Source organism: Cyclopterus lumpus, chromosome 4 (genome assembly GCF_009769545.1).
Source record: "Cyclopterus lumpus isolate fCycLum1 chromosome 4, fCycLum1.pri, whole genome shotgun sequence".
In the NCBI taxonomy this organism is placed as follows: Eukaryota; Metazoa; Chordata; class Actinopteri; order Perciformes; family Cyclopteridae; genus Cyclopterus; species Cyclopterus lumpus.
This window is the reverse complement of record NC_046969.1, coordinates 24,605,788-24,630,094: the sequence shown is the minus strand read 5'-3', so window position 1 is coordinate 24,630,094 and position 24,307 is coordinate 24,605,788. Positions and strand designations below refer to the sequence as shown.

Sequence of the window (24,307 nt, the reverse complement as noted above, 5' to 3'; positions counted from 1 at the left end):
GCAGCGGCGCGTCGGTCGCCCACGTGGTGGCAAGAGGGGGCGTGGAAAAGATGCTTCAACTCCAAATATTTGCGAGGAGGAAGAACTTTTTCCCGGAGTTTGTCCACTAAACTAAAACCTTCGGGTTTTATTTTGTCTTCTCGTGACCGGAAGAAGTTATCGATTTAAAAACAACAAATATAAAAGGTGATCAAGAGAGAACCACCTGGACCGGATCGATCAATCAGATACAGATTGAACTCCTCATCGTGAAAACACCACGTGGGGTGTTGGCGTCGCCGTTCTGGGGTGTTTTTTGTAGAGTGGGGGGGGGGGGGATTAAGTGCACGTGATGTCAGCTGCAGCTGCGCGTGTCTTCCGTTGTGTCGATTAAAACTCTTTATTATTTTATCCACGCTTTTTTTTTTGTGTGTGCACGTGCTTGGTCAGCAGCGTCAGGTACACACGCACGCACACACACGCACGAGCGCGTGCTCCGGACACAGAGCGGGGGTCTGGATGGAGTTTGAGGCGTCCGGCATCGGGGAGGAGTGCGGGGTGTTCGGGTGCGTGGCTGCGGGAGAGTGGCCCACGCAGCTGGAGGTCGCGCAGGTCTTGACGCTGGGTCTCGTGGCGTTGCAGCACAGGTGAGTTGGGGTGTGTGTGTGTGTGTGCGTGTGTGTGTGTGTGTGTGTGTGTGTGCGTGTGTGTGTGTGCAAAGAGCAAAGGACCGGGGAGTGGCCACATGTTTGTCTATTTATATTTATATGTCTATTTATCTTCCATAACTCGTCTTCTTTCACACGAGAGGAAAGTAAACATTTATTTTACTACTTTTGTCTGTTTGCATCTAAAGATTTCTCCTAAATTCACCAACAGTTACCATTACATAACACCTCATTTGCATATTTAAACATACAAACTTGTAACACAATAACTCCTCTTAATGTGAGTGATGAAGTGGTGAATTTTATACAACATTTTAGGACTAAAAACATGGAGAAATGTTGTTTTTCATGTCTCTTGACAGTATTTTCTGATTTATGGAGTCAACAATATGACTAACTTAAAAAAGCTAAAAGGAGCAGTACCACAGTGTAGAAATACATATGTGGAATATGGAATAAGTTTAAATAACATTTATTTTATTTGTCAATCTTCCGCTGAATTAATAATTATCGATTTTAAATTACATTTATATCAACCGATAATCCAAAAGGCAAATTCAAAATTTATTATCGTACGCGACTGAAGAAAAGCATAAAATTATCGCGCGCGAGATGTTTTTTTTTCTTTTCTCTTTCTTCCTTCTACATTTAAAACGATTAGTGGATCAATTCTCAAACCGATTGATCGGCTTTTAAAAGGCAGGAACACGATCTATAATGTGAGTTCACGACATCACGTCTTTCCTTTTTGATATTTCCCTTCAGAGTACTTTGGGTAGTTCTTCTTTTAATCCCTGTGGGATCAATAGGAGTTACCTCTCTCTCCGGGGCCGGCGTTGCCGAGGCGATCGATCGGACTGAATTGATCCTCATTATCGGGATGTGGTCCGGCTCCTCTTCTTTGAAGCCGGCGTCCATCTTTTTTGCGGGCGTCTGGAGCGTGAGGTCTGGATGGGGAGGGGGGGATAAATCTAATTAATAATAATAATAATACGTTTTATTCATATAGTGCTTCTCAAAATTCTCAGACACTTTACAAACATTAAAATCATCATACAACAATTAATTTACGTTCTAAAAATACACATTTATCAGAGTTTCCTTTTCTCTTCTAATGAGTCGCACCTCTAGTTAGTTAGTTAGTTAGCCGGAGACAATCGCACCCTTTTTTTTATAAAGACGTGATCTAATTACGAGGCGACCATCACGGGACTCGCCATTGAGGAAAAGTCTCGACGTCATGTGACGCAAAGCGATTTGACCTTCTGACCTCGGTCTGCAGCTCTCTTCATTCTCCTGGTCGCCGGGTGGGTTTCCTCTCTCTTCACCGCAGGTTCAGACGAGCCTGCAGACAAACGCTCTTTTTTTTCATTATCAAACGTTCTACTCCCCTACCAGTACATGCATAAAAAAAAAATACATGTTATTATAATAAAAATACAGTGTATTAAAATTAGTAAGATAATGCCTCATTTGCATATTTTAATCATCACAATTAGGAAAACTTGTAATGTATTGTATTGTAAAGAATACTTGTCTTTATGTATGTAATAAATTTGGGAAGTTTTATGTAGATCTAGATCAGTTAAATTTTTTTTACTAATTCACCTTTTTAATTATTTTTTTAAACCAGATTGGTGAAAGTTTGGGAGATCAACGGAATTAAACATTTAAATTTGGTTTATGTGAGTTCATGACGGAGCGCGAGCGACGTATGAAGTCCAAACGAAGCTAAATAATATAATAAATATAAAAATAAATAATATACATCAACCAAATTAAATAACCACGTTGGACTCACTCGTTGATCTGTGCTGTCGCTCCAAGCGAAGCTCCAGGACCGGGCGCGGCCTCGGCTCTCCGTCGTTGGGCGTGACGTCGAGGCTCATGGAAAAGACGGAATCGGGAAAACAAGTTCGCTCCACTGTGGCTCCGCCCACCGTGGCTCCGCCCACCGTGGCTCCGCCCACTGTGGCTCCGCCCACCGATCTCTCCGCGTTCCTCCGATCGTGGTCGTTCTCCTCCGACATCGTGAGTCTCCCCGACTCCGCGTCGCACGGCGAGCCGTTGGCGGCGCGGTTCATGACGGCGTCCACCTCGTCGTAGAACCTCATGATGCGCCTCGGGTCGGCGCCGGCGGCTTCGTCGCCGCCCTTCCCCCGCTGCAGGGACCGGTAGAGGTACTTGAGGTTCTTGTACTTGGTGTGGCACTGCTTCCAGTCGCGTTCGATGCCCTGCTGCATCAGCCGGTTGGAGATCTGGACGAAGATGTCCCGCTTCCTGGTCGAGCTCTCCAGCTGCCGGCACACGCACTCGTCGGACCAGACCTGGATCAGCGCCCGCACCTCCTGGTCGCTCCAGTTCCGGCCCGTGTCCGACACCGTGACCACGTGGAACTGCTCCGAGCCGGAGGGGTCCGCGAGCGTGAGATGGGCCTCTGGAGGAAAGAGAAAGAAAGATCAGATTAAGACGAGAAGAGATTCATGAGCTGTAAACGGGGTCCACCGGGGCCCGGCCCAGGGGCCCAAAGTATCAGGACCCACACGAATATGCAAAATGACTACAAAAGGGCCACACAACAACTACTAAAGGACTTCAAAGAGACACGTGACTACAACATGATGCAAACTGATGACCCACAGAGACCGAAAACTACAAAGGGATGCCAAATGAGCACAAAGACACAAAACTATTAAAAACCTCCACAGAGAGACACAATAAAACTACAAAAAGAGGTTAAGCGACTATAAAGTCAGTCCCTTGCTTGGGGTGGGGGGGCATGCAGCGTACCTGTTCCCCTCCATTTTGCTTCCCCGTCTCCGTCCATATCGCAGTCATCACTGTTGTCGTCTGAAGATTAAAAAACAGAGAAATTTTAATGCTTCTTTATTATTATATATATATATTTTTTTTTTTCTCCCTGAAACGATGAGCGAGAACCTGAAAACTCACCGTCGTCGATTTCGATGACGACCTCGCTTTCCGAGGCCGGCGTCTCCAGCCTCCCCGCTTCCCCGTCGTAGAGCCTCTTCTGCATCTCCGTGGTCCCGTTCTCCAGCCCCCGGTCCAGCAGAATGGCCTCCACCTCGTCGAAGAACTTCATGTACTTCCCGGGGCCCCCGGCGCTCGCGCTCGCCCCGCCGTGAGCGCTCTTGGCGGTCTTGTAGTCGTACTTCAAGTTCTTGTACTTGGTCCGACACTGTTTCCAGTTGCGCACCACCCCGAAGGTCCTCTGCATCTGCCGCGCCATCTCCTGGAAGATGGACTTGTTGCGCAGCGTGCACTTCAGGCGCTCGCGGACGCGGCGGTCCGCCCAGACGCACAGCAGCGCCCGCACCTCGTCGTCCGTCCAGTGGCGGCCGCCCTCTTCGGCCACGGCGGCGGCGTAAGGGAGAGCCCGGTGGAGCAGACCCTTCATACCTGTGTGTGTGTGTGTGTGTGTGGGGGGGGGGGAAACAAGTTGGAGCTTTGGGGTCTTTGTCTGGAACCCTCCTCGTCTTCTAACATTTTATAAACAAGTTTTTAAAAAATCTATGAAATAAGCAACACGATGTTTTGTTCTCAGTTCAGATTGTTGAGCGGACAAAAAGTTTCAGTTTTGAGGCTAAAAGCAGTTCGACCGTCTACTAAAATGTGTCTGACTTTACCTTCCTGCGTTGTGTAGCCCCCCCTTTGAATATCCTCCACCTCCTCGTCCTCCTCCTCGTCCTCCTCCTCCTCCAGCGGCCTCCTCCCGTCCGCTCCTTTTCCGTGGTCTGGCTTCCTGCTCTGGAGGCCCAGGCTCCTGCACTTGGCCTGACACTCCCACCAGCCGCGCAGCACGCTGAGCCTCCTCAGCCGCTCTGAGATCGACTCGTACGTGGCTCTGCTGTCTGCTGAGGCTCCCGCCTCGTCCCACGCCGACACCAGAGCCAGCACCTCCGCCTCCCCCCACTGCCTCCCCGCCGAGCCTCTTCCCCCGGCCGCCGCACTATCACCTCCTCTTTGTCTCTTTGCTCCTCTCTCCATGTTTCTGAGCTGACCTGGAAACGCTTTTTATTTTTTCCTTTTTTTTTATTTTTTTTTCTCTTCTCCTTCTCCCCAATCCCCTCTGTCTCTGCCGCCCGGTTCCCTAGGCAACCAGGCGGCTAAGCCTGAAAGCAACGCCTCCATGCTGAATAGCAGCCTCACCACTGGCTTAAGCTGTGTGCCGAGGGGGCGGGACCAGCGGTAATCCGAGAAGCAGCTTGGTATTTGGCTGAGAGCTGCAGCGGAGGCGACTCTCCGTGTCTGGGAGCTCAGCGGCAGAGAAGCAGCTTTTCTGCTTTTTGTTGTTGTGGGTTTTTCTTCCTCTCGGCTCCTCATTCCTGCTCCAAACCAGTTCAGATCTCCTTTCGGGGCTCAAATCCAGTTCACACAATTCACGTTTGCTCTTGCAGAGAGAGGAAAAAAAAATAAAAAATCACTCGCTTTACATTCACATAACATTTAACTGGTATGTGATTTTGTTGTTGTTGTTGTTTTTCCGTCTACTCAGGGGTCAGGAGAGTGCCGGCATCGTCACCAGTAACGGAGCCACCCCGCCCACGTACGCGGCCCACAAGGTAACTGGGAGCGCTCCCTGTTGCACAGTTGGACTGAAGCTTAGTTCAAATGCAGGGAAAGATTTGAACAGGCACTCACACACTGACCTATATTCCCATCATGGGTCCTTCCAGCTGTGCTGGTTTGCTCCAGATATTCTGGTTTCCCCCTCTGACTCTTCTATATTAGTTATGGAGGCTTATAATGTATTATAAGCCAATTTATAATCAGAAGTGTTTATTTGCCAGGTACGTTTGACATACGAGGAACTAGACATACAATAAAAAACATAAACATAATAATATATAACGCATATGGTAAATAACAAGCAGATAACGACACTTTAAAACAAGTATATGTTTTATAAGCTGGAACTGTACGATTTATGGTTACAAGACCTCATAAGTATTCAAACATGCTTCATAACAAAAGCATGTCATCTTTTTTTAATCTTTACTTTTAAGGTGAAGTTGTCTTTTTATATGTTTTATAATTGTCATTGTTTTGCAATGATCATAGTGTATTATAATTATCATAGTTCTAATGCATTATAATCATTATAATGTGATTATAGGTTACTCAAAGTGGTCATTAAATAAAAATATAGAAATTATAAAGAAATATGATTCTTGACCATCTGTCATAATAAAATGCTTTAAATGTATGTGGTTATTGTTATAATGCATTACGAATACACGAGAATGCAATGTTATAAACACGACGTAACGCATTAGAAGTAGGATTTCTTTAATGCATAAAGTTTTTTTTAAATATTGTGTTGACGTGTAATTAAATACAAGAGTGAATAACTATCAAAATAGAATATATAAGCGCATCGGGTTGCTGTGTAGCCTAAATTCAACATGTTTGTCAATTTTTGCAGATTGTGCCACTGAAATCTAATTTATTATAATGTATATATCTATATATATATTTTTTTTTTAGGGAATGGGATTGGTGAGCACGGCGTTCGCGCCCGAGGCTCTTCTGAAGCTGCGCTACGGAAACCTCGGCATCTGTCACACGCGCTACTCCACCACCGGCATCTCGGAGCTGCAGAACTGCCAGCCCTTCGTGGTGGACACGCTGCACGGCCAGATCGCCGTGGCACACAACGGCGAGCTGGTCAACGCCGCCGCCCTGCGCAAGAGGGTGAGGGCGCTCTTCCTGCGCTACGCCGTGTGCGTAAACGTGGATTTAATATCCGGTCTTTGTGTTGGTGATAACTTCATTCCTTCAAAGACTAACTGAACCCCCAACGTGTTGACTGAAGTGCCTCAAACCCTGGAAATTAAATAAGAGAAAATGCCTTGAACGTAAAAAAAATAACCTTTTTAGCCCCTTAGCTAGTTAGCGTGCTAGTTAGCTAGTGCTAACTATGTAGCGTGCTGATTCCCCCATGCTCTCATGCTACAGTAGGAGAACATTACAAACTGTGTTACTTAAACATTTAGCCGGACTTCACTGGTTTTAAATTACCGCTCATGACCGCCGTTACACTATTAAATTAGCTTAGTGCTAATGCTAATTCGTCGCATCCGGACTGTTGTTGTGACGACAAAATACAGAATAAAACGTATGTCCGGAAATGCACATTAGCGTGCGTGAAATGACACTTTTTCTTTCTCTATATTGTGGCTCAATCACCGTGAACGTGTTCCGCAGGTCATGCGCCACGGCGTGGGCCTCTCCACCAGCTCCGACAGCGAGCTCATCACCCAGCTGCTGGCGCTGACTCCACCGATGGAGGAGCGGGACGCACCGGACTGGGTGGCCAGGTCCGTGTCGTGATCTGACTTTGCATTCATAGAATGTGTTTATTGTGTTTTATTTCACGCTGTTTACATTTTTTTTTTTTTATATACATTGTAGAATAAAAAACCTGATGAGCGAGACGCCGACGTCGTACTCGCTGCTGGTGATGTTCAAAGACGTCATCTACGCCGTGCGGGACCCGTACGGGAACCGGCCCCTCTGCATCGGACGCGTGGTCCCCGTCTCCAAGATGCACAGTTCAGGTATTCGGCCACATCGAAGACCCGTTTGTCCTTGAAAGATCCCCCCCGCCCCCTCTGTTGGAGGATTAACGTTGTTGTTGTTTTTTTTGGGGGGGGGGGTCAGGAGCCGGAGAGGAGGACACTGAGGGGTGGGTTGTGTCATCGGAGTCCTGCAGCTTCCAGTCCATCGGTGCCAAGTCAGTAAACCACATGAGCGATATCTTCTGCATTGTGAGCGTTGCATTGTGGGTACTGATGTGGGCCGCTCCCATGTCCTTCCTGGTTCTCAGGTACTACAGAGAGGTCTTGCCGGGAGAGATAGTCCAGATATCGCAGCACGGCGTCAAGTCTCTGAGCGTCGTGCCGCGGCCCGAAGGAGACCTGCCGGCCTTCTGCATCTTCGAATACGTCTACTTCGCCCGACCGGACTCTATTTTTGAAGGTTTGGAACTAATTAATAATAATAATTTAACCTTTTTAAAAAGAAAAAAAAGGCAGTGGTACAACAGATGAGATGAAACCCCCTGCAGGCCAGATGGTCTACACGGTGAGGCAGCGCTGTGGCCGGCAGTTGGCCATCGAGGCTCCGACGGACGCCGACGTGGTCAGCACCGTGCCGGAGTCGGCGACGCCCGCCGCACTGGGCTACGCCCAGCAGGTCAGTCCACCCAGATCCAAAGAAACCTGCCGGCACACGTCGACCACCTGATGGGCCTCACACCCCCAACCCTCTCTCCTCTCTCTCTCGCAGTCCGGGCTGCCGTACATCGAGGTTCTGTGTAAGAACCGCTACGTCGGGAGAACCTTCATTCAGCCAAACACCCGCCTGAGGCAGCTGGGAGTGGCCAAGAAGTTCGGGGCCTTGACGGACAACTTCGCCGGGAAACGCGTGGTGCTGGTCGACGACTCCATCGTCAGGGGCAACACCATCTCCCCCATCATAAAGCTGCTGAAGGAAGCCGGCGCGACCGAGGTGCGTTGACCAAGTGAAGATTCGACCCGACGAGAGATCTTTTCGGTTCCCGAGACAAAGTTTACTTTTTGCTAATTTTCATGTTTTTGTCTAATATAACAACCGGTGACCTGTAGCCATGAGCCTGAAATATTAAATGTTTTTTTTCAAGATGATTTTAATATTATTATTTTAGGAAAAGAGCCGACTAACAAAGAATTTTACCAAAAGGAGAAGGAAAAAAAGCCATTTGTGTGCTTTAGAAAAAGTCTTAAATCTTTTATTTCGCCTCGTGAAAAAATATGAGCGAAATAAATCCCGGTCAATTCTTTTTATTTTAGGGTTTCTACTTTTTAAGAGTTTTTTTTTTTTTGTGCAGTCTGGAGGTTCTGATATCTTCCAGAATAATGAACACAAACACTTTAATACATATTCTCCTTCGTGGGCTTTAGGCTCCATCGCCATTTGTTTCACTTCCTTTTAAGCAGCATTTTTATTTCAATTTAAAATCAGTATTTTGTGACCAACCAGAAAAACCCCTTCTGACCCGTTCTCCCCTGCAGGTGCACATCAGGGTCGCCTCCCCGCCGATCCGATTCCCGTGCTACATGGGCATCAACATTCCCACCAAGGAGGAGCTCATCGCCAACAAGCCGGAGTTTCAGGACATCGCCGGATACATCGGTAAGTGCACGAGCATCCACTAGGGTACCGGCTCAATAATTATTATTAATACTAATAATTTAAACGCATGAATCTGCCGCGCAGGTGCAGCCAGCGTGAAGTATCTGACCGTGGAGGGCCTGGTGTCCGCCGTCCAGGAGGGCATCGCCTCCCTCCGGCAGAAGGACGAGGTCATCGGCTCCGGCAGCAAGAGGGTGGGCCACTGCACCGCCTGCCTGACTGGGAAGTACCCGGTGGAGCTGGAGTGGTAACGGCGAGGACCCGCCCATCGTCACGGCGATGAAGGGTTCCACGCAGACCGGGAAAGAAGCGGTCGGGGCGTTTGAATCCGGCCACTAAAGAGACGTGTTCATTACTGCAGAGAGCGTACGCTCGCTCCACGGGGGGTCTTTTCACTTCAAAGGGGCAGTGGAGATGTTTAGGAGTGAAGGTTGTGAGTTTCATTTCTTTGTTTAAAATAAATAAATATATTTAATTAATTAATATCTCTTTACCTTGGTGTCGGACACACCTTTCTGACGGGAACTGATGAATGCACCTGTTTTAAATCGGTGTTTTATGAATGGAGTCTGGAGTGTCTGCAGAAAGCATCACTGTGAAGAGAAGAAGATATTATAAATATAAATATAGCGTTGGCGTAAACTGAGAGATTCTTTTAGGAGGAAGCTCACAATCACACTTCAGAATATCGGTACTGTCCCTTTAAGTTAATTTTCACAACATCCAGTGTTAGTCCGTTTACTCTGTCCTGATGTCACAGCTGTGATCACAGGTGCACACGTCTCACCACACCTGATGCTTTTTGGTTCAGTTTATTTTTAGGGTTACTTGCATGTATTGTTTTCACATTTCAAGCTTTTAGATGTTTGTTTACTGTGTCAGAAAAGCGCACAAGGCTCGTGACCAAAAAGTTGAGTTGTCTATATTTTCCTTTTTATCACGTTTTTCCTTTTTTTTTCTACCTTTTTGACCTAAAAATGAACCATTAGGCTCTTTTTTTTTTTTTTGTATCTTTAAAACATGCATGATTATATACCGGAAATGTTGAATAATAAACAGAATAACTGCACACAACAAGTACTTGATCTCTTTTTTCTCAAACTTCATTCTGACTTTTTATTATAAACATATATAAAAAAATTCATGAGGCTGTATGTACTTAGATAATTATGTATTATATAAAAAGGTTTAAAGCTAGAGAACGAAACCACAATTATATCAAAAGATTAAAAAACATCCAAACTGAAACACAAATTTGGATAGAAAACAAAACGACCACGAAGAGAAGAAACTTCTCACCGTGGATTAAAAACTCTTTCTTCACCATTTTCAGAAAAACATTAATGTTCGGTGGTCAGAAAACAAACTGCACATCATCACGATTCATTATAAATCACCTGGGGGAGAAGCGTCCGCTCTCAAATGAACTTCCTGTTGAACGAAGCACAATAAGGACATTAATGTGATTAAAAGGAATACTTCACCCCCCCCAAAACAACCTTATGTAACTCCGTTCCTCTCCAGACTGAATTCTTAAAGGACCAGTGTGGCATTTAGAGGAAATAAACATTCATAACGATGTTTTCCATCAGCATCTAATTAGCTGAGAATGAGCGCTTCATATCTACAGAGGGTAGTATCTACGGTGGCCCGGTAGGGTCAAACCAAACAAGCCCTTTTTAAATGTTCGGTTCCCTGCAGGCCACCGTAGTTCTGAGTCAAGGAGTCCATTAATGAAGTCATTCAAAATTAAATGTATTTATTTTTTAAATGACAAATCCAGTGATTTCCAAGACTGTCTATTAAATCAATTGAGTCGGGGGGAAAAAAAGACTTCTGTTGCTCCTAAAGTATCGTATTATTATGGTATGGAAGAGCTCTGAGCTTTGACAGCGGTGTTACCGATCGGTGGTCTTGGAAAGAGGGGTGTGAGCGGGGGGGGGTTTATTCAGTCAGTTGCAATCTGCACCGCCGGGTGCCACTAAATCCGACACACTGTCCCTTTAAATATTCATACGGCGTTAGTCAAGATGCTCGTGGTCAGCGTACGATGGATCAATGAGACCTGGAATTCAAGGACTCAAGGAAACTTGAGGCGAGCAACTAATACACAAAAATAAGTATTTATTTAATTCAAACAGCGGACGGGACACGAATAAAAACTCCTGGAGTTTAAAGCCACGTTTCAAAGAGGCGGCTCACCCATCCCAGAGAGATCGGCTGCAGACACGTGGCCGCGCCGACCCGTCCAGTGCCTCCTCACGTGCATCCGCCGCGCGCCGCTGAAACACGGCGGGCTTCCTGGCGCTAAAGGAGACGCCGCATTCGGACGTAGAGAAGCGGCGCCTCAGCATCTCCTTCCCGTGGCGTTGGGAGCCGGGGGAGGACGGGCAGCGCTCGTCCCGGTAGCGTTTGGACCGGGGGTGGCCGTCCCGGTCCAGCTCCCTGTGGCGTTTCCTCAGGAGGGAGCGGTGGGGCGACAGGGCGAGAGCCGCCAGGGACAAGGAGGAGGGGCCTCTGCTGGCCTCGGAGCTTCTGGCACAGAGGCGGCAGGGGTGCCTGTTGAAGAAGGACGATTTGTTCTGGCACACAAACTTGTGGTAGAGCTTCAGGAAGTCCTCGTCGAGCTTCTTCGGGGAGTCGGAGACGCGGATCGCCGGCAGGGAGGAGTCGAAGGAAAGGTGCCGCCGGAGCCCGTGGCGGCGACCTGCTGCTGCTGCTGCCGCCAACTGGGGCGAATGCAGCTGTGGGTGGAGGGAGTGATGGGTGTCTTGAGGGTGGAGCATCCTCAGCGGTACATCCGGCTTGTGCGGAGGGGTGGAGATTAATCTGGGCCTCGAAGGCTCTCTGGAAAAGCTTTCCCCAGAATAGGTTTTTGGGCTTCTGGGGTAGCCCTGAGGAGATCTACCGATGCTGGTCTCCATCATCATCCTCCTCCTCGCATGCGAGGGACTCTGCTTCACCGGCGAGCCGTAGACGTCCTGTCTCTCTTCGCCGTTTTCCGATGCATATGCGGTGGGGTAGAGATCCGCCTGCAGCGAGTGTGCAAGCGAGAGCCTCCTGGAGCTGAAAGACGGGTGGGTGGGCGCTTCGGTAGCGGGGCGGTAAGGTCGCGAGGGACTGGCGGTGCACGCGGAAGGCCGGTCTCCCAGCCGGGACTCTTCGGACACACTGAAGGTCTCGTTCAGTGAGCTCTCGCTTGGCATAAAGGTCTCGGAGGGGCCAGAGAAGTCCATCACGAGGACCGGCTGGTGCTGCTCCCTACGCACCCTCCAAGGAGACTGCTGTTGCACATTGTTCACCCTCCAAGGAGACTGCTGTTGCACATTGTTCACCCTCCTAGGAGACTGCTGTTGCACACTGTTCACCCTCCAAGGAGACTGCTGTTGCACATTGTTCACCCTCCTAGGAGACTGCTGTTGCACATTGTTCACCCTCCTAGGAGACTGCTGTTGCACACTGTTCACCCTCCAAGGAGACTGCTGTTGCACACTGTTCACCCTCCAAGGAGACTGCTGTTGCACATTGTTCACCCTCCAAGGAGACTGCTGTTGCACACTGTTCACCCTCCTAGGAGACTGCTGTTGCACATTGTTCACCATCTTAGGAGACTGCTGTTGCACACTGTTCACCATCTTAGGAGACTGCTGTTGCACACTGTTCACCCTCCAAGGAGACTGCTGTTGCACACTGTTCACCATCTTAGGAGACTGCTGTTGCACATTGTTCACCCTCCAAGGAGACTGCTGTTGCACATTGTTCACCCTCCAAGGAGACTGCTGTTGCACACTGTTCACCCTCCTAGGAGACTGCTGTTGCACATTGTTCACCCTCCTCAAGGGCGACCGAGCGTTGGTCTCATCCCCGATGAACTGCCTCTTCTTGGGGCTGTTTCTGGACTCCTCCGCCTCCGCCTCCGCCTCCTCCTCCTCCTCCGGTGGCGGCGTCTGACTGGTGTCGTTTTCGGGGTATCTTCCGGCGCGTCTCAGCGCGATGACGAAGGTGTTGCCCAGACTGCCTCGGCCCGACTGCTGCCGCCACCTGCGGTACCTCCTCAGCACCGAGCCCGCGGCCTCGGACACGTGCTGCCGCCGCCACGCCCTGCCTATCCGGCCGATCATGTCGGGGTAAAGCTCCAACAGGGAGCTGCCGCGACTCCTCAGGCTCATTTCCAGCTCCTCGTCTCGGTCCTCGGGCTGGACCTCCGTGGCAGAAGTGTTCCTCGAACTCTCGTCCGGTGAGCTCGCGGTCAGGCCGGTGGAGTCGTTCGTAGACATCCCTGTAGGACGCAAAAGAAGGTCACATTTTCCATTTTAAAATGCCATACTTTTACAACCTTCTCTCTCTGTAGATTCTTTCAGATCAGTTTTGACATCTAGGTATAAATAGTTAATTAATAACAAAATCCAGGTTCTGTAGCTCTTACAAGACAGACAAGTTCAATGCACAGCAATCAAGCTGCAATGATGAGAAATCTAAATAACTGTGAATCTTCAGTAACGGAAGAGACGTTCATATTTAAGTCTTTACGGCACTAGAACAGAGAACTAAACTGAACTACGTTTGACGCCGTACTTCCTGGTTTGCTTTTGACAAACACATTTCTAGCCTCGATGTGATGAAGTGTGCCTGTTGCATTTGTGCTCTTACTATTACTATAATTATTATTACTATAATTATTATTACTATTAATGTTATTATTAATATTACTACTATTATTATGACTATTATTCTTACTATTATTTTTACGATGATTATTCTTACTATTATTCTTAATAATATTATTACGATAATTATTATTATGATCATTATGACTATTATTATTAATAATAATATTACGATAATTATTATTATTATTATGATAATTATTATTATTATTACTATTATTATTATTATTGCTAGTATTAGTATTACCATTATTATTACGATAACTATTATTATCCTTATTACTATTATTATTACTATATTCATTATTACTATTATTATCATTATTACTATTACGATAATAATAATAATAATTATTATATAATTACCGTCGTCCTGCGCAGACAGCTGGGTGCTGGAGACACGAGTCTCATCGGCGACGCCATCTTCATACGTGAAGTCCAGCTGTTGGGTGAATGACACCGTGGTGAGTTCAAGAAACACTGGATATTCAAGGCACAGCTGTTGAAAATACACACCGTGCATTTATTTACCTGAGAGTCTCTCGTAACGTCCGCTGGGGGAAGAAACGTCAAAAGGAATCGTGATTAATGTAATAAGTATACGATTTATTATCCCTGTGTATTGACAGTATTGCATGTTGTTCTGGATGCTTACCTCCTATTGATTCCTCTCTTAAATCTGTCAGGCTCTGAGGAGGCGACAAGTGTTCCATTAAAATCGATATTCCATTAAAATGTCTAAATTCATTGAGGACTCGCAGTCCATAAAACATCTATATCAGTAATATAAGATCTGAGACTCATCTTTAAGATTAGAAATCGATTCACAACTTTCAATAATCAACGTTTAAAATCGATATTGGATATTTCTGACGGACGGTAAACCGACATAACGAGTAAAATGTGTCAGTCTGTGATTTGTTGAAAAATTTCACAATTAAACAATTTATTTCTGAAGAATAAAAAAAAAGAGCTAATTTATTTGTTTATTTAACAGACAGACAGGCGCCATATTTATTTTCTTTTTAAAACTTAACCTCGCTGTGAATTGAGAAATACAACAACAAAAAATGTGTGTATTTGTGCGAGTTTAGGGTGAATAAATGTTGTGTGTTCAAACCTTTGATTCCAGCTTGCTGATCTCGGCTCTACACGAATTCATGTAGCGTTCAAGTACTTCATCATAAAAAAAGAGTAAAGGGAGAAAAGATGCACAGTGAGACCAAATAGATCCCTGACTGGTTAGTGAATGCAAAAATAAAAACTTTATTTTAATATAATTGTTTTGTTGATTAATCAATCAAATGTCTTGAATGATAATTTTAAATAAAAATGTCGGAAAAAAGGTGAAATTTGTCCACATAAAGTGACAAATGAAGTGAAAAATATTATATTTTAATGGCATTATATACACAACATAATAGCTACCAAATAAATCAATTATTAAAAGTGTTAAATAATATACTGTTGATTGAATAATCAATGGATCAAATTATTATTTCAGCACCAATACAAATAAAAAAAGACAATAGATTTGAAAATATGCTCACACATTGATCATTTATTTATTATATTTCTATATAAAAGCGTCTTTGAAAACCTAGAAAAGAGCTATATAAAATGTATTATTAGTATTATTATTATCATTTAAACTAGCTTATATTACAGCCGGTATCAGTAAGAAAATATTGCATAAATGCAAACAAAGTGACATCAAAGTCTGTTTTTATTTCTCTACATTATTGCTCCATTCAAATGTTTTCTATGCCATAATTTGAAATAATATAGTTGATCTTAAAACTGCACAGATATATATGTATATGTTTTTTTCGTGACATTTTTAGGTTAAATTCCCCGATGTGTCACAACGATATTTATCTGATTTGTTTTACATCAGTTTGTTCAAGAAATGTGTTCACATACAATAAAGTTATGTAAGCATTATAATTCTTAAATGAAAAACAAGCTACTTGTGTCAGATCTCTCGCAACCGGGAGCAGACATCTTGGAAATGTTGCCATGGGGACAACACAGTCACGTGACCTGTCACATGACCCACCAAGATGTTCAGTGGGTGTCACTCAGGTGACTCCACGAGTTAAAATCAAGGTTAGAGCTGTAAAAGGAACTTTCCAGAACATTTAAAAGGACGTGTGTCACCGTGGGTCCTTCTGCGCTAATAGGGCAATGTTTTAAAATATATATATATATATATATAAATATCCTCCTGCCACTACTACACATACTTACTTTGGGGTGTTGTGCTGCCCAGGTCCACCTCCACCCCCCCATCCTGGTACTGAAGCTTTGAATACTGTTGAAAAACAAACACGGAAGTCAAGTTTAGGCAGCAGACATCTTATTTACGGCTCGTTTTAAACGGACTCCTCGTCGTCCCACCTTCTCTATGATCCGCTCCAGGGAGCCTTTGAAGTTGGAGCCATTGGCAGACAGTTGTGCCTTAAATAAATCGTCCATATTGCTCATAAAAGCGGGTTAATGGAGAAGAAGCAGGCGACCCGACGGGAGACAAACGGCCCTCTTTGGTTTCAAACTGTTCCTCCTCTCCGGTGATTGGTCAGGGTGGCCTTCACTGTCGCTCGGAAATTATGGTTATAAAGTCGAAATAACCCTACGATGGGGGTTTTTCTTCAAATATGTCCCACATGTGTAATTAGTAACATGGCGGAGGGGTATTGTTGGCATGTCAAAGTGTTTTTTGTTCTTTTATAGTGTTGTTTTGTTATGATCCATCACGATAAGTCAGATCTTCCCGCCGGCGTTTGAAATAGCCATCAGCGTTGACGTCATATTCACGCGACAACAACAGTCGCACGTTTCCGCCTCTCCCATCCGTATCAAAACCCAACTCGTCTGAATTGAACGTCTCGTAAATTAGTTGTTGTTGTTGTACAGATGCGACACTAACATAGAATGAGCGGGTGTTCCTTGAACGTCTCATCGTCAGCATGGCGGCTCGGACGCTGCAGGAGCTCGTCGCCGCCGCCGCCTCGCTGCACGCGGACAGAACAGCTGTGAAATATGACGCCGGGTCCGGGAGCCCGGTGTCCCTGCTCCGGTACCGAGACCTGGTGGAGCTGGCCGGTGAGCTGGCTGGTGTTCTGCGGCGGAACTGCTCCCCTAATACCGGAGTGATGGGGCTGTACTGCTCCGATGATCTGTTCATACCGGTCTGGATCCTGGGGTGCGTTCACTTTTGTTGTTGTTGTTGTTTACCCTCCATGTCAAAACACAGCATCAGTATCAGACTAAAAACATATATTTTTTTCTTCGCCAGCTTTTAAATTAGGTTTAAAGTGTTTGGTTGGTGGTCCACGCCTTCATTATTATACCCTCTTATATTTTTTTAATACATTTAATACCTTCTTTTCTATAATGTTTTTTCTTATCTTGTATGCTTTTATCTTTTTGTTTTTTCTATGCATTTAATACCTTATTTTTCTATATTTTTATCTTATATTGTGGGAATATAAAATAACTTAAACAAATGTTTTTATAGACCTAATATCCTCTTATCTTAAATGTTTTTAAGCACAATATTAATAGACCTGTTGTATCAAATGAGTGTGAAGATGATAAACGTGGGTGTTGGTGTCCAGCATCCTGCAGACCCCCGCTGCCTACGTCCCTCTGGACCCAGAAGCTCCAGGACTCCTGACTGCCAGAGTCCTGAACCGGTGCGGCCTCGAGTACTGCGCCGTGAAGACCGACGTGCTGCAGGTTCACGTTTAATACACAACAATGCTGATCATCTGGATTTATTATGCAAATGCCCAATAATAATCTTTAAAACAAGGGAAATGGATCACGTTACTCCACAGATTAAAACATTAAACTGGCTATCTTTATCTCTATTATTATTATTATTATTCCCACAAACGGTGGAACTCACTGCGTCTGGATATAAGAATAATAAGTAAATTATTAAATAGAAATATGAAATAAATTGAATTCCTATCATTTTACTTTGGAGTAATATTATACCCACAGTATTTCAGCTTTAATCTTTTATTATTATTATTGTTTACATTATAATAATTATTCTGTTTTATTATTATTATTATTTTACATACACAAAAGAACACAAAACATGAAAACATGTGATGGTGTATATAAAAAAACAAACAAAGATCTGAGTTTATTTAAATATGTAATAAATTCATGCGGCAGAGTAAATACGTTTTTAATTACTTCTTGAATCTATTATTCATATTCATGTATCCACTAAAGCAGATTAAGAATACATTCAAATGGCCCTTTTTTAAACGTACAATAATCCAGTGTGCAACGAGAAGAGGCGTCGGTAAAAAGGGTTTAATAAATACGCACATTGTAAAAGTAACAATAGTTCAAATAACATTCATGGCCCCGCTGGTAGAAATATGTAATCTATCCGTTTGCGTGAAGGTGGTTTTTCTCTCTCCTCCCTCCAGCGCTTCCAGGCCGCCGTCGGCGAACACGCGTCGGTGGAGGTTCAGGCGTCGCTGCCGAAGTTCAGACTGACCGTGGTGCGGCTGGCGGCGCGGGGGCCGGCGGGCGGAGCCGGTCTCCGGCGCCACCCGGCGGCCGCGGGGTCGAAGGGGGCCGTGCCCGGAGACCTGGCGTACGTGCTGCACACGTCCGGAACGACCGGGCTCCCGAAGATCGTGAGGGTGCCGCACGGCTGCATCCTCCCCAACATCCTGCACCTGAGGTGAGCGCCGGCGTCTCCGTCTGAGACACGTTGCCGTTGTCGATGTGCGTTTTATTCCAACCGGTCGTGGGCTCAGGTCGTTGTTCCAGATGAGCGCGGGCGACGTGGTCCTCCTCGCCTCGCCCTTGACCTTTGACCCCTCGGTGGTGGACGTGTTCCTGGCCTTGTCGTCCGGGGCTCAGCTCCTCGTCGTCCCGACGGCGGTCAAGAGGAGCCCCGGCCGACTGTCCCGGCTGCTGTTCACGGACAACAAGACGAGCGTCCTGCAGGCGAGTGTATTTTTTAGACATCTTTCTTTACATTTATTAATATCATTATTATTTTACACCCAGTGATACAAACAAAAAAATAAATAAAACAAGAACAAGATGTATTTATTTTATTTATTTCAATTTATTTAACCAGGAAAAGCCTCATTGAGATAAAAAATGTGTCCTGGCCAAGACAGCAAAAGCACATTTAACAAAGTTTCAGAAATACAACATAAAACAGTGACAGACAATAAAAAAAATGAGTAAAACCAAAACTAAGACTCAAGTCATCACATCCCAGTTCACACAGGTGCAAAAAAACATCTACAACCAGATGAACCTTCCTCCAACTCTTTCAATGTCTTTTTAAAACCACCTAAAGTAAATATATCCATATATATATATATATATATATATATATGTGTTATATTTGTATATAGATTATATTGTATGTATGTATATATATATATTTATTTATTATATTATATTATATATATAATATATATATATATAATATTTATATATAGACTATATTATATTGTGTATGTATGTGTGTATATATATATATATATATATATATATATATATATATATATATATATATATACATATACATAAACATGTATGAACACAAATATGTATATATGCATTCACGCATCCAGATCATATTATGTAAAATAGTAAAGAAAAAACTAAGCAAAAAAAGACTAATAAAGTAATAATAACGCTCCTTTCTAGTAATAATGGAGTGTCATTGCTTTAAACGTTTTCAGGTCACGCCGACGCTGCTCGGCCGCTTCGGCCGGCGCGCCCTGCGACAGGAAGTGCTGTCCTCCGGCTCCTCGCTGCGCCTCCTGGCTCTGGGCGGAGAGGCCTGCCCCTCGCCGGCCGTGCTGCGGAGCTGGAGGCACGAGGACAACCGCACCCACATCTACAACGTGTACGGCATCACCGAGGTGTCCTGCTGGGCCTCCGCCCACGAGATACCGGAGTCCGCGCTGCAGGCCGGCGACGCGTGAGTCCCCCCCCCCACCCCCCATCCCCTCCTTGAAACCAGCCTTTGAAGCCACGCCCCCTTTCCACCCCCTTAATGGCGTTAACACCCGGTGCCTTTCAGCTCGCCGGCCTCCGTGCCCCTCGGGACTCCTCTGATGGACACGGCGGTGGAAGTGAGGGACGAAGGCGGCCGCATCGTCACCGAGGGGGAGGGGCAGGTGTTCATAGGTGAGGAGGATCTCACTGACACACACACACACACACACACACACACACACACACACACACACACACCACACACACACACACACACACACACACTACCACGTGGAATCTGCACAATCCAGATTAAATAACAAACATTTTACAGTGCCATAATATTATGTATAAAGAGTAAAACAGTTTTAATTCTTTATTTAACCTATTATTTATATTTATGTATCCACTAAAGTAGATTAAGATACATTTAAATTGTCCTTATAACGTTTGCAGTGTTGCAACAAGAAAAGGCATCAGTAAAAAAAAACAACAACAAGGATAATAAATAAGTAATCAAACAGTCGGGGTTTAATAAATAAGTAATTTGTACACACACGCACACGCACACACACACCTTTTGGCCATGTTTCCGTGTGACGCCCGCTGCAGGCGGAGAGGACCGAGTGTGTCTCCTGGACGACGAGGAGGAGGCGGTCGCCGGGACGATGAGAGCCACCGGAGACTGGGTGGAGGTCCGGGGCGCCCAGATGTTCCTCCTGGGGCGGAGAGACCGGCTGGTGAAGCGCCACGGGAAGCGGGTCCACCTGGACGGCGTGCAGCAGGTAAGGACGCCCCCTTCAACAGGGTCCTGGAAGGAAGAGTGTTCGAGGTTTTTAATGGTTCCTCTCCTGCAGCTCATATCCAGTCTGCCTGAGGTGGAGGTCTGCGTGGTGGGTCTGCACGGGGGCTCCCGGCTAGTCGCCTTCGTCGTGGCGTCCGCATCCGGAGGCCAGAGGCCGCCGTCTCCTCTCGCACCTGAGCAGACGGAGCGTGGGGGGGTCCTCCCCCCGCCTGCCGACGGAGAACTGAGGCGACTCATCCTGAACCGGCTGTCGCTGCTGCTGCCGGCTCACAGCGTCCCCGACACGCTGGTGCTGGTCCAGGCCTTGAGCCTGACTCCTCATGGTGAGCCGCCATGTTGTATATCTCTCCCCAATCTTTATACCCCTCTAGTCTCGGAGAGGGTTTATGAAAAATTTATTCATTAATTATTTGAGGAATATATTTTGTGATAATATTAAAATGAGAATAATAGTAATATGTATGATATTTATATAATGAACAATAATGTAATAATAATAATTATTATAATTACATAATAATACATAATAATGTAACGTGAAATTATATATTCTTTAAAAGAAAGCACAATTAAATAATACTAATTAATAATAAAATGTAATATTATTAATCCTGATAAATATATTTATATAATAAAAAATAAAGTACAATGAATAAAATAATACTAAATAAATAATCATAATATTACGACTCATAAATAAAACAAATTAAATAGAATAGAATTTAAAAAAAAAAAGATGATAAAGAATGATTAAACGTCAAAGATATTAGTATTTTTATATAATTGTAGTTATTCTTCCGTTTGTTCCGTGGCAGGTAAAGTGGACATGGAGGCCCTGATGAAGACGCACCAGAGACGGAGGCGCTCAGAGTTCACCAAACTGAAGCCGACCCTGCGCTCCTTGTGGCAGGTCGGGACAGTTTTCCTCTTCTTTCTCCACATAATTCAACATTCAAAACACTCGTAATATTTATGCCCCCCTCCCGACAGGAAGCGCTCGCTCTGCCCGAGGACGCGGCCGTCGACGAGGCGTCCAACTTCCTGTCGAGTGGAGGAGACTCTCTGAAGGCGCTGCACCTGCACGAGGAGATCCTCGCCGCCGGCGCCGGCGCCGCGACCTCGCCGGAGCTCTTGGAGGTCATACTCGACGGGACCTTCTCGGACGTCCTCCGCCACGTCGAGAGAGCGGCGCTGACGGCGGCGCCGGAGAACGAGAAACGCCACGCCGACGAACCCTCCGCGGTGCCCCCGAAGAGAGAACGCACATCCGCCGTTAAAGACACGAGACCGGCAGGTGAGGCGATCGGAGACGGAGACCCGCGTTCACGCCTGGGCCTCGAGCTGAGCTGGTCCTCGGACACGGGCCGGTGCGTGGACGCCTCCCCGGTGCTCCTGGCGCGCCCCGGAACTGATCCGGAGTCGGACGGCGGCAGAACGACGGTGTTCATCGGCTCCCACTCTCACAGGATCCAGGCTTTAGACCTGGCCGCCGGGAGCCTCCTGTGGGAGCGGGTCCTCGGGGACCGAATCGAGGCCTCGGCCGCCATCTCTCGCTGCGGGAGCCTCGTGGTCATAGGTCAGCTCTCCGAATACTCCGTGAAGAAATATCCGGCTGGGTTGTTTTCCTTTTGGGGATATTTATTTATATATATATATATATATTTGGATGTTTCCAGGTTGCTACGACGGCTGTGTGTACTTCCTGTGCGCCGCGTCCGGGAAGACGCGGTGGACTTTCCAGACGGGAGACGCCGTGAAGAGCCGTCCCGCCGTGGACCCCCTCACGGGTCTGGTGATGGTGGGCTCACACGACGGGCATGTCTACGCCCTGGACCCCGAGGTGGGACGCCTTTTTTTAAATGTGACACGCCAGGGGGGGGGCAAACTTATTTAAAAAGGCAAATGTTTGTGTTCTTTTAGGGCGAGCGGTGTGTTTGGAGGCGTCACTGTGGGGGCGGAGCCGTGTTCTCCTCGCCGTGCCTCCACCCGTCACTCAGACGGCTGTACGCCGCGTCACTGGGAGGTCATTTAGTCTGTCTCAACCCTGTGAGTAAACAAAAACAAATCAAACTACGGCTTTTGTACACCGGCAGGCAGTTTTGAGACGCTTTTCTTTTCGTTTCCCAGGACAACGGCGACGTCCTGTGGTCGCACCGTCGAGGCGTCCCGTTCTTCTCCTCGCCCGACGCCTCCTCCGGTCGGGTGGCGATCGGCTCGGTGGACGGAAACATCTGCTGCTTCAGCGACGCGGGGGCGCCGGTGAGAGGGGCTCGAACATACGTGTCCACGGGCCACACATCTTTAACCTTTTAAAGCCCCAATGTTCTAGGTTTCTGCTCGGAATAACATACCCAAACTAAAAAGGGTGTATCTCTGCAACCACAAAGGCTATTTGAATAATGTTGGTGTTATAATAAAGGCAACCCATGTGTGCTTTTGTTTGGATGTGTAAATATTATTATATGCGTTACTGGTTAAGAGTAAATAAAGATGAAAGACAAGCAAAAGTTGAATTTCCAGGTTCACCTAGGAAAAAAAAGCACTTTTAGGATGATTATCTCTTAGAAGGATGCACAGAAAACCATATATTTAACTTGTATATTTCTTATGGTATTCAATACATCCAAATATAGGATTTGTTGTTGTTGGTTTTTTTCATTTTTCTTTTTAAAGCCAAAAATGAGCAACATTTGTGACTGTAAGCGCTAAATCGGTTCATGTTCTTTGGCTCATATCTCGGTGATGCTTTGGTGCAGAAGGATTTGGAAAAGATATTTAGAATCTGTGTGGAGTCCTCTTGCTTTTTGCTATTTGGCATTTTCTGAAAGCACCGAGCTACGGGTCACTAGTTCCTGGAAATCTGCCGAGTGGGCTACGAGTGGGCGATTGGGTGGCGTGGAGTTTAAAAAGGTTAAAAGAGTTCACCCCAAAAATCGAGATTGTTTTGGTGTGAGCTGCAGCATTGGAAAAAAAATGAAATCGTCACCCAGTTATCTAACGTTAGATTGATGAACTGTCCCTTTTTTTAATGATTGCAAATTGAGCATAAAACCTGTATTTGTGTCTGCAGGTTTGGCAGTTTCTTACCAAAGGGCCCGTCTTCTCGTCCCCGCGGGTCACCCCGGACCAGCAGAGGGTGCTGTGCGGGTCGCACGACGGCCGCCTGCACTGCATGAGCCTCGCCGACGGCTCTCCGCTTTGGGCCTTCCAGACCTCGGGGAAGGTGTACTCCAGTCCCTGCGTGGTGGACGGCTCCGTGGTGGGCCGGGGGGGCACCCTGGTGGCCCTGGCCTCCACGGACGGCACCGTGGCGGTCCTGGACGGGCGAGACGGACGCGTGCTGGCCTCGCTCCGGCTGCCGGGGGAGCTGTTCTCGTCCCCGGCGGTGCACGGACGCTCGCTCGTCGTCGGGTGCCGAAACGACTTTGTGTATTGTTTGAATCTGACCGTCAAAGAAGGAGCATGAGATGTATTTTTGTTTTGTTTTTATTGTAATTTTAGTTTTTATTGTAGAGCTTTTAGCATGTTTTAAGTATGTTATGTAAAGTGTCTTTGAGTACCTTAAAAAGCGCTATATAAATGAATTGCATTATTATTATTATTTATGCTCTTTTTATTTTTATATATAATATATATATATTATATATACGTTCGTTCACACATGTTTGTATGGATATGTGTGTGTGTGTGTATATATATATATATATATATATATATATATATATATATATATATATATATACCAATACCCACGACCCTAAATAGGATAAGCGGTTTCGATAATGGAATGAGAATATGTATATATATAAATAAACATTTGGTAATTTCTTTTTTTTCTTGTTTTATTTTATCTTTGGGTGTATAATAATAATAATAATATTAATACATGTAAAGAAAAATATCAGACTTTTTGTGACAGATTCATGACTTTTATATCTGTGTCAGAGGGTGCTCTTATAATATAAATATACCGTAATCATATTTCAGAAGGGTAA

At 45.7% G+C, this 24,307-nt stretch overlaps 4 protein-coding genes across 7 annotated transcripts; 2 read left to right on the top strand and 2 right to left on the bottom strand.

The window, feature by feature from the left end:
* Positions 1-12: 12 nt before the first annotated feature.
* ppat (phosphoribosyl pyrophosphate amidotransferase) lies at positions 13-9,915 on the top strand. Its single transcript, XM_034531347.1, has 11 exons — positions 13-626; positions 5,164-5,230; positions 6,156-6,362; positions 6,876-6,988; positions 7,083-7,228; positions 7,332-7,404; positions 7,498-7,649; positions 7,738-7,865; positions 7,959-8,180; positions 8,723-8,843; positions 8,928-9,915. Exons 1-11 carry the CDS (start codon positions 499-501, stop codon positions 9,092-9,094), a joined length of 1,524 nt encoding a protein of 507 aa, XP_034387238.1. The 5' UTR covers positions 13-498; the 3' UTR covers positions 9,095-9,915.
* On the bottom strand, positions 948-6,962 carry LOC117729933. The gene is made up of 7 exons (XM_034531346.1): positions 6,858-6,962; positions 4,295-5,058; positions 3,600-4,067; positions 3,438-3,497; positions 2,449-3,084; positions 1,918-2,007; positions 948-1,594 (listed from the first exon to the last, which is right to left on the bottom strand). The coding sequence occupies exons 2-7, from the start codon at positions 4,653-4,655 to the stop codon at positions 1,320-1,322; spliced, it is 1,890 nt and encodes a 629-aa protein (XP_034387237.1). The 5' UTR covers positions 4,656-5,058; positions 6,858-6,962; the 3' UTR covers positions 948-1,319.
* Positions 9,123-16,278, bottom strand: si:dkeyp-117h8.4 (uncharacterized protein LOC572032 homolog). Of its 4 annotated transcripts, none has more exons than XM_034531342.1 (10): positions 15,911-16,278; positions 15,761-15,824; positions 14,631-14,686; positions 14,166-14,199; positions 14,042-14,064; positions 13,877-13,952; positions 11,046-13,122; positions 10,143-10,274; positions 9,338-9,436; positions 9,123-9,238 (listed from the first exon to the last, which is right to left on the bottom strand). In XM_034531342.1, exons 1-8 carry the CDS (start codon positions 15,995-15,997, stop codon positions 10,262-10,264), a joined length of 2,430 nt encoding a protein of 809 aa, XP_034387233.1. In that variant the 5' UTR covers positions 15,998-16,278; the 3' UTR covers positions 9,123-9,238; positions 9,338-9,436; positions 10,143-10,261. The 4 variants fall into 4 exon arrangements, with proteins under 4 accessions (XP_034387233.1, XP_034387234.1, XP_034387236.1 ...); XM_034531343.1 differs by lacking the exon at positions 9,123-9,238 and having other exon boundaries at positions 9,332-9,436; positions 11,046-12,541; positions 12,641-13,122; XM_034531345.1 differs by lacking the exon at positions 9,123-9,238 and having other exon boundaries at positions 9,332-9,436; positions 11,046-12,442; positions 12,674-13,122.
* Positions 16,260-23,880, top strand: aasdh (aminoadipate-semialdehyde dehydrogenase). Its single transcript, XM_034531340.1, has 14 exons — positions 16,260-16,715; positions 17,131-17,251; positions 17,965-18,224; positions 18,301-18,493; positions 19,249-19,490; positions 19,593-19,699; positions 20,120-20,292; positions 20,365-20,635; positions 21,128-21,222; positions 21,303-21,888; positions 21,989-22,152; positions 22,233-22,358; positions 22,440-22,571; positions 23,383-23,880. Exons 1-14 carry the CDS (start codon positions 16,480-16,482, stop codon positions 23,776-23,778), a joined length of 3,102 nt encoding a protein of 1,033 aa, XP_034387231.1. The 5' UTR covers positions 16,260-16,479; the 3' UTR covers positions 23,779-23,880.
* Positions 23,881-24,307: the final 427 nt, after the last annotated feature.